The following is a 13,989-nucleotide window of genomic DNA, read 5'->3' as shown; positions in this document are numbered from 1 at the left end:
CAGATGTTCCATCATTTTTTTTCCTTGTCTGAACTTGTACTCTAGTAGAACGTCTCAGCAGAGGGGACAGGACATCAATCAATTTAATTCTTCCCTGTCCTTCATTTATTCTGATCAACTTACTTTTTTTTTCTCAGTGAGAACCCATTAAACCTTCCAACACACATGCAAACACAACTGAACACTCTTAACAGTGCAGTCCAAATCCTTAACTTATTGTATTAGTGGAATGGTAAGGAATATTGCCCTGCCCTTGATAGCCGAGGCTAGCCCGATCTTGTCAGACCTCGCAAGCTGTAGGGTTGGCCCTGGCTAGTGTTTGGAGGGAGATCTCCAAGGAATACCAGGGTCATGACGCAGGGGCAGGCAATGGCAAATCACCCCTGAACATCTCTTGCCTTGAAAACCCCATGAGGTCACTACAAGTCAACTGTGACTTGACGGCCACAACAACAGAATCTTCACCCCAAATCCAAATTTGGCATTCAGCAAGGAACATGAGTCCTTCCGAGGATACCTAGCTAGGAAGATGTTAAATGCAATCTAAACACCACACCAAAGTACTCAACAGGAACTAAAACCAGTGGGGATGGAACCGGAGAGGCACATAGGCTTGGATCTTGCTGCAGGTTTCTGCTAATGGAAGGTGGCGGGGGGTGATTTTTGCTGATTCTCTGCTCCCACTGTATGGCATTACCGCACCTTCGTAGTCACCTAAAAAACTGGGGAATCTAGGTGTAAACAATGCAAGCAATGCTGGGTGTAGCCAAGTAAATGAATAACTGTGCCACATAAGAGCCCTGCTGGGTCGGGGGGGGGGGTTGCTGCTCACAATCCAACGAAAGAGGTAAGAAGTGCCGTGCTTATTTTAAAAATATTGTCCCCAAACAAATGGATGGGAAAATGGGTGCATTTTACTGGACTAGCCCGTCTCACCAGAGGTTGGAAGCTAAGCAGGGTCAGCCACAGTCAGTACTTAGATGGGAGACTATTATAGATAGGGACTCTGGGGCAAGTGATGCTCTGTCTTCTTGGTGCTTGGGGGGGGGTCAACAGTGGGAGGGCTTCTAATGTCCTGGCCCCACTGGTGGACCTCCTGATGGCATTGGTATTTCTGGCCACTGTGTGATACAGAGTGTTGGACTGGATGGGCCTTTGGCGTGATCCAACATTGGCATCTCTTATGTTCTTATGAGACCACCAAGGAAGACTGGAGTTGCCATGCAGAGGAAGGCAACGGCAAACCACCTCTGCTCATCTCTTGCCTTGAAAACCCTCAGGAGTCGCCATAAGTCTTACTGTGACTTGATGGCACTCAGTTATAATAGAGGTGTCCAACCAGAACTGCAAACCCATAGTAGGGTCTATTTATCATCTCACAAATCGAGTAATTCCCCCCACACACCTGACTCATACAATTATTTGTACAGAACAGAATTGCAGGGAATGGAGTTGGGAACACTGTTTGTATCAGGCCCAGGAAATGATGCTTCAGCTTTGCCTGCCACTGAGGCCTCCCAAAACTGAAGCATGCACGAGTCTGGGAAGTCTGCACCTAAATCTTCACAGCTTTCTGATTTGCCCTGTCATTGACGCGGCTGGTGGTTTAGGGTCTCACCTACTGTTATCTAGTCTCTCAGGCCTCTGTGTTTTTTATAGTTCTAATGATATTGTTTCATTGCACTCATTACAATATTTTGCTCCAGTCGTGACACTGAGTGAGTAGAAATAAATGGGCTGTGGACTGAAGACCATGTGCTGAAGGAGCTGCTGGGGCAATACATCTGCTGCTAACAAGAGCCCTATCTCTCTTGCACTTTGGCTGGGGACAGGACAGGATTAGCAACCATCTCATCCTAATTTTAAGTGAAGAAACGGCCACATTAAGTACTGAAATCCCCCCACCTGGTTTATTTAGGTGTAGCATTTTACGGGATCCTCTTGTTTTTATATTTATATGTAAAAAATATATGCACATATACATCAAAGATTTAGCTCAAAAGCCAGAACAAAAGGACATCAAAGAAAATGACTAGGCGAGAAATAAAGCTGTTTTGCTTCTTCTTTAAGCTTCAGTTTATTTTACACCTCTGGATGTGATTAAAGATTTCCCACGTTGCCCTCAGGGACCAGATGGCTCTTTTGCAATGACCCGCTGCACATTCTTTCCAAGGTTAAGGCAAAAAAAAACCTCTCTTTTGCCATTTATTTGGAGAAATCTCTGCATGAGGGGCAGAAAGGGGCAGCGTCTCGGGGACAAGGCAGGGTCTCCTGTTTGCTTCTGAGGTTGGCCACCACTGGCAGAGGTAAGGTTTGTCGGAGCAGATCCCCTTCACTAACCAGTCTCCACTTCCCTTCTCTCAGCTGGCTTAATAAAACACTACACAAATATAAAAGCTGAATGTAGAATCTAATTAGCAGAAGTTCCACCGTGAGGTAGGATGCCTCTGCCTTCTTGAATCTCTGAGAGAAGTTTAGAAGAGATGGTTTTTATACCTTGCTTTTCTCTACCCTAAGGAGACTCAAAGTGGCTTACAACTGCCTTCCCTTCCTCTCTTCACAACAGGCACCTTGTGAGGTAGGTGGGGCTGAGAGAGTTCTGAGAGAACTGTGACTGGCCCAAGGTCATCCAGCAGGCTTCATGAGGAGGAGTCGGGCATCAAACCTGGTTCTCCAGGTCAGAGCCCACTGCTCTTAACCACTATACCATGCTGGATTACCCAGCATTCCACTGAAGACCTCCAACTAAAGAGAGTCCCCATCCCTCTGTGATACTCTTATGATTAGGTATTTCCAGGGGTCATTTCGTAGAAAAAGAGCTAGGGGAACTCATTAGCATAACTCATTAGCATATGCCACACCCCCTGACATCAGGGGCCCGGCGGTGGACCTGCAAGGCCGGCGGGAGTGTGAGGAAGCCCCGCCAAGGCCCTCCCTGGCCCCAGGCAGGCAGGGGTGGGGAGAGGCGGGGAGGAAGCAACTTACCCTCCCTCTTCTCCTGCCTCCTCCTGGCTGAATGAGGGCTGGAAGCGAGGTGGCCGGAAGCAGGGGGCGGGGCTTCGTCATGTGCCCCGCCCCCCGCACCTCACCCGGGGGGACTGTGATCCCCCGCGATCCCCCCCCAAATCGACCTCTGGGTATTTCTTTCCTAATGTTCTACATAAATTTAAATCCCACTAGTTTAGACCAATTCTCTCCTTGTGGCTAGGATCCCGCTATATATATGTTCCTTTCCTTCCTGGCATGCAACCCTCCCCCAACCCTCTCTTCTCAGGGGTTCCCACTGTACATGCCTGTTTTGAAAAGTAAACCCAGATAGACTCCAAAGTTCCAACCACATTAAACCTGCAGTTTGCCCAACACAGTCCAAGCAGAAATTTGAAGCGGGGACTTTCTCATTTCTATATTAACTCCCAAATGGTACCAAGTGTGAGCAAGCTTAGAGAAAGTAACAATACAGTAGCAAAAATCATATTGGGGGAAGCACATCCAAGTATTTATTATTCCTTCCTTCCTCCCTCCAAGGACCTCAGCCACTACTCATGATTATTTCCCCTCTTTCCCATTTTTTCCTCACAGCCACACTATGAGGTTGGTAAAGCTGGGAGGTAGTGGTTACCTCAAGGGCACCCATTGAAGTTCAGATCCAGAGGAGTTAGCCGTGTGAGTCAGTAGCACCTTTAAGACTAACAAACTAAGCTTTCGAGAAACACAGTTCTCTTTGTCAGATGCTACTGGGCTTTTTAGAAGAGGAGAAGAGATTGGATTTATACCCTGCCCTTCACTTGGAGTCTCAGAGCGGCTTACAAACTCCTTTCCCTTCCCCTCCCCACAACCGACACCCTGTGAGGTAGGTGGGGCTGAGAGAGCTCTGACAGGAACTGCCCTTTCAAGGACAGCTCTTATCAGAACTATGGCTCTTATCAGAACTATGGGCAAGTTATCCAGCAGCTGCAAGTGGAGGAGTGGGGAATCAAACCCGGTTCTCCCAAATTAGAGTCCGCACACTTAACCACTACACCAAACTGGAATTTTTACTATTTCACTGAGGTTCAGAGCAGTGGAACATGAGTTTCCCTTGCCCTAGACTGTTGCAGTGCCTCATTAGCTATAAGTACAGCACAGTACAGCTAATTGTTGACTCACCTTGCTCTCCATAAATTGTAGGGGGAAGATGATGCTGAGTGAAAAACTGGGGAGGCATGTCTCCAGGCCCAGTGACTGGTGGATAGAAAGCCGTATGAGAGTTATGGATGAAATGTGGATGATGCGCAAGGTACGGTGGTAAGTGGTGGGTTGGAGAAATGGCAGAAGGATAGCTGGGAGGATAACACTCCGGAGACTGGGGGGTGACCACCACCCTGCGAACGCCTGTGTTGTCTTCTATTACCTGTAAAGGAAAGCAGGCAGATTAATATAAACTGGTGAAATTTGTCTTTGAAATAATTTTGTACTGCACATGTTTTTCTTCCATTTCATAATTTTTTGTCAGTCAGGTTTTTATGGCTCAGAAACATAATGTGTGTATCCAACACCAGCAATTTCTGTGGTAACATATCGCATGGCAGACATTCAGGCAGCTACACTAATTATACAGCAAGGCATTCTGTAATTGGTTTAAGCAATGAAATTTTGTATTAGATCAAAGAAAACTAACAGACATAACTAGTGATCCCTTCTGAGAGATCAACCTTGTCTCACGGAATGAACAGTATTACCAAAAAACAGTTGAATGGAGTAACTTCCAGTGACATATATTTGAGACCTTCAAGAAACAAAAAGGCTTATGAACAAATGGATACAGTAGAGCTAAACTGGAAATTGACAAATTAAGAAAGGGCCATACTACCCTGTTTCCCCAAAAATAAGACCTACCCCAAAAATAAGCCCTCGCAGGATTTCTATGTATTTGTGGTATAAGCCGTAGTGTGTCTTCTTGAGAAAAAATAAATATAAGACAGTGTCTTATTTTCGAGGAAACACGGTAGTCATAACAGCAACATATACATATATGTATATATACATATATATATACATACACACAAAAAAAAACCCCAAAACCCTGTCCTGTGTAGAAAGATGGGTTGGGTGCTGGTGGCATCTGATCTTTAAATTTTAAAAAAGGCAAGGAATATAAAACCTGCCCATGGATTTACCCCCCCACACATACTCCAAATAGGGCTCTAATACCAGAAATAACCCAAAGATGTGAGATTAGCCCTTGGGGAGGGGCTAGAGGGAGGGAAGCCCCCAGGGCAGGGTGGAGACTAAGACCTATCATGAGAGGCTGAGGGAACTGGGGATGTTCGGCCTAGAGAACAGGAGGGTCTCAATGTATTTTCAAACACCTTTAAAGTATTTTAAGGGCTGTCATTCCGATGAGGGCAGGGAGCTGCTCTATTTGGTGATGGAGGACAGGGCTCACAATAATGGGTTTAAATTACAGGTGGGAAGAGAAGAGCTTGATATTAAGGAAACACTTTTTAACAATAAGGGCTGTTCAGAGGTGGAATGTGGTGGGTTCTCCTTCCTTGCTGGTCCCCCCCCCCCAGGGGAGGCTGGATGACCATTTGTCAGAGATATTTTAGGCCACCCAGCACTGCTCAGGAGGTTGGGATGGATGCTCCGTAGCCCATTTATTTCTTCAAATCAGTATTGCCTTCTCAGATTGGCAGCAGCTCTCCAGGGTCTCAGGCAAGACTATCACATCAGCGGCTATAGTCCCTTTTCATTGGAAGTAAAGGTAAAGGTAAAGGTTCCCTTGCTCGAAAGCCAGTCGAATCCGACTCTAGGGTTGCGGTGCTCATCTCCATTTCAAAGCCGAAGAGCCAGCGCTGTCCAAAGACGTTTCCGTGGTCATGTGGCCGGCATGACTAAACACCAAGGCGCATGGAACGCTGTTATCTTCCCACCGAAGTGGTACCTATTTATCTTCTTGCTTTCAAACTGCTAGGTTGGCAGGAGCTGGAACTAGAGACGGGAGTTCACTCCGTCATGCGGCAACTCGGGTCTCTAACTGCTGAACTACCGACCTTCCACAGCCTGCAGTTCAGCGTCTTAACCACTTGAGCCACCGCAGCTCCTTCATTGGAAGTACCAGGGCTCAATATTCAGGCTGTTGTTAAGCAAACCATGTCCCCTCTCACTGGGCTGTGGCCCTTCACCAGCTGAAGGCTCAATTAACCTCTGATGCATTTTAGTCACTGTTAGGCACACCTACAGAATCTAACACAACATGGATAATATGTAATGAACATGGCGTTGCAGGTTTTGTGCCTCTTTCCTGTTATTGACACAGTCCACTTATTGTTAGCTTTCCCAGTGGGTTTTCAAAGGACTTAACTTTCGCTGAATTTTGACGAATAAACGGCTGTAGTCATTGGGATCGTATAGGTTTTTTGAGGGAAATTCTCTATTGACAGATTAAGAGTTTATAGTGATGTTTATAAGGTAAACCTTACTTTCATTGTTACCTTGGGTATAACAATTCCCTACTTTCCCACATTTGAACAGACTGATTTAATACTTTGTAAAGAGATGGTTTTTACACTTATTTTGGGGTTAGATAAGGCTCTGCTGAATTTTACAGGTATTATCAGCCCAATATTTCTAGTCTGTAAGCCTGTGTCTATAAGATTCCGTAATTTCCCTCAAGAGAGTAAGCTCTGTGTTGTGTTAGAAAGAGCTCAGCTGAAAACGGGTGAGGTGTTTTTCAGGAAGCCTCTGTCAGCTGCAGAAAGAGCTCCTTGTTGTTTATGTTACAGGGTCTCTTTCAAGACACTTTAAGCCAATGTCCACACCAGGGATCACTGCCTTGCCATCAGATGGCTTTGCTTGCCTTCAGTGATGCCATGATGCTATAAAGCCAATCAATTTGGCTTCATGGAGACATCATCGCATTTACTATATGATCCCTGATTGTCTAGGATCCCTCAAGGAAGGAGAGAACACACTTGCCACAAAATAGGACAATATTAAGCAAACACAATATGTTAGTAGTTTTAAATTTTCTGGGCTGTTTGGTCATGATCTTGGCATTGTAGTACCTGACACTTCACCAGCAGCTGTGAAAACACAAAATGCTCTGAATCTTACAACAGTACTACAGATAAGATTAGAAGTTCAACAGCCAATCCATATGCAAAAGAACCTCCTCAGGAAAGCCCCTCCATTAGCATGTCACAGCCTGGGGAACTCCTACAAGATAATGACTCAGCCCTACCCCACCTTCCTGAGTAGATATAAATTACCTGCCTACCATTTTTCTTCTCACCTTGACAGAAAGAGTACACCATTTTTATGTGTTAATCCTCTGAGGATGCCAGTCACAGCTGTTGGCGAAACATCAGGTACTACAATGCCAAGACCCGGAAAATCTACAACAACTAATGAATTCCGGCCGTGAAAGCCTTCGACAACACATTAAACACAATATGGCTTGCTGAACCATTATAACGCTACAATCCTACGCAGAGTTCTAAGCCTCTTGATTAAGCACAATGAATACAGTGTAACTTTTATCATACAGCACAACCAATAGCAGAAGCTTTTCATTTCAAAATAAAGTTCCTGCAGGAAGCACACAAATGAATGAGAACATGCTAGACTTGTTTCCAATCAAAGAGTAAAGAGGATCCATACCATGCAATGAACTGACTTCAGATGACAATACAAAACGGTACGCATCAGAACTCACATCCACAAGCAAATTAAAAAACAGCATAGCTCTCCTTATATATAAAGCCATAGTCAGGGGTCATTTCGTAGAAAAAGAGCTAGGGGAACTCATTAGCATAACTCATTAGCATATGCCACACCCCCTGACATCACCGGAAGTGTGTCATAAGGCCACACCCCCTGACATCACCGGAAGTGTGTCATAAGGCCACACCCCCCGCCCCCAACGGTCCCGGCCGCCACCGAGGAATGCCAGATATCTGGAATCCCACAATTTTTTTTTAAAAAAAATCAGAATATACAGTGCATATGGACTGATTCACTGAAAAAGACACTCAAAGCCATTTTAAACAGTATATCACTCAACAGATTGAAGAGGCTATTGCCTACTACCATGAAGTATTAAAGAATCAGCTGCATGAAACCATCAGCAATCCCAAGCAGGTGCCTAAGGCCCACCTAGCAAGCTCCTGGCAGAGGCACCAGGTCAAGAATTCTAACTGCTTGAGGCTCAGTTCTTATCAGCCCCCTCTATCTTCATCTCAGGTCTTGCAAGGTCACCCCTCTGAGACAAATGCAAATAACTCTCTCTTTCTTTCTCGGACAGCTTTCTCCACACGCGGGCAGCCAGGAGACTCCGGAGCCACCCGAGGAGCAGCAGCAGCCGCCGCCTTTGCCTGTCTGGCGCCTGAAGGGCTCGCCGAGTGCGAAGGGCGGCGTTCGATGGAGGCTGTGGCGGCGGAAGGCGCGGAGAGGCGGCCGGCTGGAAGGCGCGGAGAGGCGGCCACAGGGGGAGGCGGGGAGGCTGCAGCGCCTGGCGGCGATCGTACTTTAGCAGCTGCTCCGGACTGAGAGGGCCACGAGCAGCGGCCGTCACATTTAAGTGGGGCCGGGTGGGGAAGGGGCCGACCCCTCCCCTGCGAGGCTGGAGCGAGTGGGTCTGCTCCATGGAGAGCGGGTCGCCTGAGCTTCTTCAAGCCCCCGTCGGGGGCTCCAGTCCCCTCGCCTGAAGAGCTGAGGCCTTGGCTCGGCCAGAAGCAGGGGGCGGGGCTTCGTCGTGTGCCCCGCCCCCCGCACCTCACTCGGGGGAACGGCGATCCCCCGCGTTCCCCCCCGAAACGACCCCTGGCCGTAGTCCAACATTCCAAAAATGTGCCAACTCCAGGTTGGAACTCCAGGACATAGGGTTGCCAACTCCAGGTTGGAAACTTCCAGGATATTTTAGGGATGAAGCCTGCTGAGGGTGGGGTCTGAGGAGGAGGAGGAAGAGGGGGACCTCAGACAGATACAATGCCATACTGCCCACACTCCAGACAAGCTGTTGCCAGTCTCCAGGTGACAGCTGGAGAGATCTTAAAGCTTTGGTGCTACTTCAAAGTTCCCCAGGAGCCCAAAACAGAGTAGTGTTTTGGAAAATCTTTAGGAATTGTTTGGTGCATTTACGATGGGGCTCCTGGGGAACTATTGTTGCCAATCTTGGCCCAGCAGCCATCAAACCATTCTCTTCAACCCCCTGCTGTGCAGCTGACTTTCCCCTAGGGTTGCCAATCTCCAGGTGGGACCTGGAGATCTCCCACTGCTACAATTGATTTCCAGATGACAGAGATCAGTTTCCCCTGGAGAAAATGGCTGCTTTGGAGGGTAGACCCTATGACATTATACCTGCTGAGTCCTTCCGCTCCGCCCAATGCTGCCCTCTACAGAATCCACCCCCCAAACCTCCAGGTATTTCCCTCCTTAGAGCTGGCAACCCTACATTCCCCTCAGTGCCTGTTGGTAGGCAACTAAGCTTGGTCCTGTCACCTACTTTGGCCTTTGGGAGAAAACACATTGGGGCCAGTCCTGATAGGGTTGCCAACTCCAGATGGGAAATTCCTGGAGATTTGAGGGATGGAGCCTGAAGAGGGTGAGGTTTGAGGAGGGGTGGGACCTCAGACAGGTACACTGCCATAGACTCCACCCTCCAAACCAGTCAGTCTCACATAGGGAACCATTGTTGCCAATCTCCAGGTGAGGGCTGGAGAGCACTCAGTATTACAACTGCTCTGCAGAAGGGAGGGCAGAAGTCAGCTGAAGTCAAAGGGGCAGATAATGGTAGGTTGGTGGCTAGCTGGGAAGGAGATGGGGTTGCCAACTACATGCTGACAAATTCCTGGGGATTTGAGGGGTGGAGCCTGGAGAGGGTGGGGTTTGCAGAGGGGTGGGACCTCAGACAGGTAGAATGCCATAGACTACACCCTCCAAACCAGCCACTTTGTCCTGGGTAACAATTGCTGCCAATCTCCAGGTGAGGGCTACAGATCACTCACAATTACAACTGCTCTTCAGGTAGCAGAGATCAGTTCCTCTGGAGAAAACAGTGGACTCTGTCATTATACCCTGCTGAGCTCACCACAGCAAATTGACACTGTTTGCCCAAAGCCAGAGCACTCCCCCAGAGCCTCTTTCTAGATCTCATTGTATTGCTTTCACAACGGGCTTTACTGCTAGTATATATATAAATACAAAATATCTAAAGGCCAACCCTTCCACAAGAACATACTCTGTATGCAGAGAGACCCAAGTTCAAACCTTGGAGTCTCCAGTTTAAAAAAGATCTTATGTAGCAGGAATCAAAAAAAGACAACTTTTTCTAAGACCCTCAGACAAGTTTGTCTGAGATCCCAATACAGACATTTCTTAGTTAAAAGGATCAACAGTCTGATTCTGTATTACAAGCAGTTTCATATGTTTAAGCTAGGGTTACCAGATGTCCTCTTTTTGGACATTTGTGAATGGGTATCCCAAGTAGCTTTATTAGTAAGTCAAATCCGGGGGGGGGGGGGGATTCCTACGGGGACTCTGACAACAGAAAGCTAACCCTCCCCCAACCCAGGTTTCCTACTATCCAGGTCCTGAAGATACCTACGTGGAAATGCAGGGGTGAATGTGCAAGTCTGGAAAAACAGCATAAGAGGAAAAGAGGAACGTCCCTTTCTTCTCCATCATTGTTCTGATCTGAACCGGAGGACTCCACACTAGCTATTTCCCAGTTTAAAAGCCACTAGGAAGACCCATTTGCAGATCTCCCAGCATCTTTTCTAGTTTGGCCCTAAGCACAGGAACAAAAGTGGGCTCTCAGGATGCACTTGAAGGGAAGGGCGTTTCTGAGGATGTACGAAGGGACTGAGGAGGACTGCAGAAGTGGAAGAGAGAAGGCCGGCAGTCCGACACAGAGCTGGAATCCTATTCTAGCAGCTCCACAAAGTAGCTACGGTGACCCTTAGAGAGTAGAAACGGACCAGCTCCTCGCCCCTCGATGTCCAGTGAAATCCTCCTTTGAGTGTCACAAACCAAGAGAAGGTTGTAGATTCAAACCCCAGCATCTCCGGTTAAAAGGGTCAAGTAGATAGGTGATACGAATAACCTCTGCCTGAGACCAGTGTTCCCTCTAAGCTGAGTTCGTGTGAGCTAGCTCACAGGGTTTTTTAGCCTCCAGCTCACACATTTATGCCTTGGCTCAGGAAGGACGGCTCCAGAACTAACTAATTTATGCAGTAGCCAAATCGCTCGCTCACAACTTTAATGCCAGCTCACAAAGTAGAATTCTTGCTCACAAGGCTCCACAGCTTAGAGGGAGCATTGCCTGAGACCCTATGGAGCCGCTTCCTGTCTAAGTAGACAATACTGAACTTGATGGACCCAGGGTCTGATTCAGTATAAGGCAGCTTCATGTCCATGTATCCATGCGGAAGCTTTTTTTCCCTTTAATCCCAAGTTACAATCAATAGACAGGAAAGGTAATGGTCAAGTCTTAAGATTTTTAGTCCAAAGGATTGGCTTAACAAAGTGTGTGCATGTGTATGGCTTTAGCCTAATGGTAGTGGTGGAAAGTTCTGTTACGCCACAGCCAACTTATGGTGACCCCCAAAGGGCTTTCAAAGCAAGAGACGTTCAGAGGTGGTTCACCACTGCCTGCCTCTGGTACTCGTACCGTTCCCTTTGGTAATATGTTTTATTCTTTTATACTATACTGTGTTTTATGGCAGCGTACTTTTAGTTTGGTTTTAATGAACGTAACGTTGATAATGTTCGCTCTTTTTACCTTGCTGAATTTTGGAAATTTTACTATTTGGCCATTCTAATTTATTTTTTCGGGTTTTATATTGCTGGCTAATCGCTGTTACAATAAAATTCATTCATTCACTGCCTGTCTCTGCGTAGCAACCATGGAGGATTTTATGGCTTTTGCTTAATGACGACGGAGGAAAGTGCTGACCAGCTGCAGTCAACGTATGTTGACCCAGAAGGGCTTTCAAGACAAGACATGTCCAGAGCTGGTTTGCTATTGCCTGCCTCTGTGTAGCATGTTGTTGTTGTTCAGTCGCACAGTCAAGTCCAACTCTTTGCAACCCCATGGACCACATCACACCAGGCCTTCCTGGCTTCTGTCGTCTTCCAGAGTTTGCTTAATTTCATATTCGTTGCATCGATAACAGTGTCTAACCATCTCATTCTTTGCCTGGACTTTATTGGATAGTCTCACGTCCAAATACTAACTAGGGCTGACCCTGCTTAGCTTCTGAGATCGGACGAGATGGGGTAGCCTGGGCCATAACGGACCCTGTTATCTCTCTACACGGTATCTGTTCTCAGCCCGGCTTTTGAGACGGAGGCTTTTAAGGGCAACCCAGACCCAGTTTTTCAAAATGTGTTTTTCTTCACATACTGGCGCGTCCTCATTTCCTTTACATCCTTGTCGTCCCAGTGCCAAAACAAACAGAAGACAAATTGAATAATCACTCAATAATCCTATTAATTACCAACACAGCGCAGGCAAAAGCCAAATAAAAGGCAAACACAGCTATTACAACATCAGCACCAACAAATAACAACAGGGAAGCAAACCAGTGACTGCTACGTGCTTCAAGCTGTTATTTAGCATTAAGTCATTTGTGAAGCAGAACATTCATTTTCCACATGGCAGGGAAGTACATTTCAACTAAACAAAAAAAGAAGAAGACAAAATATAGTTTTTTCCCTACAATTACAAAACCAGCTGCTTTATTTAGAAGTAGATATTACTCAAAAGCTATGTTACGGCTTATTTGATGAACCTTGGTCATCTTCTTGAAAATTCAGAACAGCGATGGGCAAAACTGGCAGCACAGAAAGTATATCTGTCCAGCCCAGACATATGCAGGGTAACCAAATTATGGCTGCGGTCACACAGAGCATTAGGCACACCAGAGAGACGGAAGATAGGTGGATTTTCCGGGTGCAATCTCACCGCCACATCTGGGAAGCGTAGAGCTCCCGTGGCTCACCCGAGGCTTCACTCCGAAGATGCGTGGTAAAAAACTAGTACCTCGGAGGTTCCGGAAACCGCAGGGCAAGGGCGGGCGCGTGATCGTGTTTCCGGTGGAATCCCATGGCATCCGGCGCCCGCCCATGTCCCCTCGTAAAAAGGTTTTGTTTTTTTCAAGTGTCCTCGGGATGCGCACAAGCACCCAACGGGGCATGCGCACACGTCGGTGTACAGAAAAAAACACCCCACCTGTTTGCTGCGGAGCGCCACTTTTTTGCCGAGCCGCAGGATTGTGGTGTGATCAGCACCTCCCCCCTACCATGGGACCTCCACGGGATGTCTGCTCGCGCAACCGTGCGTTATTTTGCCCCGGGGCAAACAGCCACGCTTCCTCCCTGCATTTTCCTGCCCGTGTGACTGCAGCCTATGTTTCAAGTTGAAAAAAATGTTGACCTGGCTTTGAGGCCTTCATTAATGGAGCAAATCTGTTGAAGCAAAGTCATCACATTCCCCTTCTCCCATACTCTTCCTCCTTCTAAAGAGCAGCTTCTGAAGGTCAAAGGACATTCTGGAACAGGTTATCAAAGTTCTTGCCTGTGCGGGGGGGCGGGGCGGAGGGGGAGATCGCATCCAATTGTCCCTTTTTGTTAAATCTCCCCATGCTGTATGGCATATTCTTCCAGAAGGTTTGCCCAGCCCTCAGTGCACATTTTGTGGAAGGAGCTTGGGGTGGGGGGAGAGGAAGGCACAGGGCAAAGGCATCAGCAGACTCGCTCCATTTGTGGGAACCTCAGCTCTCCAACCTACAGTCCACAGCTGAACATTCCATCTCTTTGGAACTAAGCATGAAATGCCGCAGTGATACCTGAGGACGTGTGGGCCATAAACTCTGAATCCCTTCTAGTCTGAAAATGCCAACTTTATTATAGCTAGATTCGAGGCCAGTAGCACCTCAGAGACCAGCCAGATTTTTGGGCTACTCACTATTTAAAGTCAAAGCTCATACCCCCAAAATCTTGTTGGTC

The 13,989-nt window shown here is 47.2% G+C and overlaps 1 protein-coding gene across 1 annotated transcript in view; it reads right to left on the bottom strand.

Moving 5' to 3' along the window:
- The window catches only part of FNDC3B (fibronectin type III domain containing 3B), a 308,226-nt gene that overhangs the window by 174,306 nt on the left and 119,931 nt on the right, over nucleotides 1-13,989 (bottom strand). The window contains exon 5 of the mRNA XM_015415259.1: nucleotides 4,147-4,390. Coding sequence (XP_015270745.1) covers nucleotides 4,147-4,390 — 244 coding nt within the window. The remainder of the gene's footprint in view (nucleotides 1-4,146; nucleotides 4,391-13,989) is intronic.

This window comes from Gekko japonicus, unplaced genomic scaffold, assembly GCF_001447785.1.
Source record: "Gekko japonicus isolate JY-2015 unplaced genomic scaffold, Gekko_japonicus_V1.1 scaffold320, whole genome shotgun sequence".
Classification (NCBI taxonomy): domain Eukaryota; kingdom Metazoa; phylum Chordata; class Lepidosauria; order Squamata; family Gekkonidae; genus Gekko; species Gekko japonicus.
Note: the sequence above shows the minus strand (reverse complement) of the source record. Positions and strands in the feature narration are given on the sequence as shown.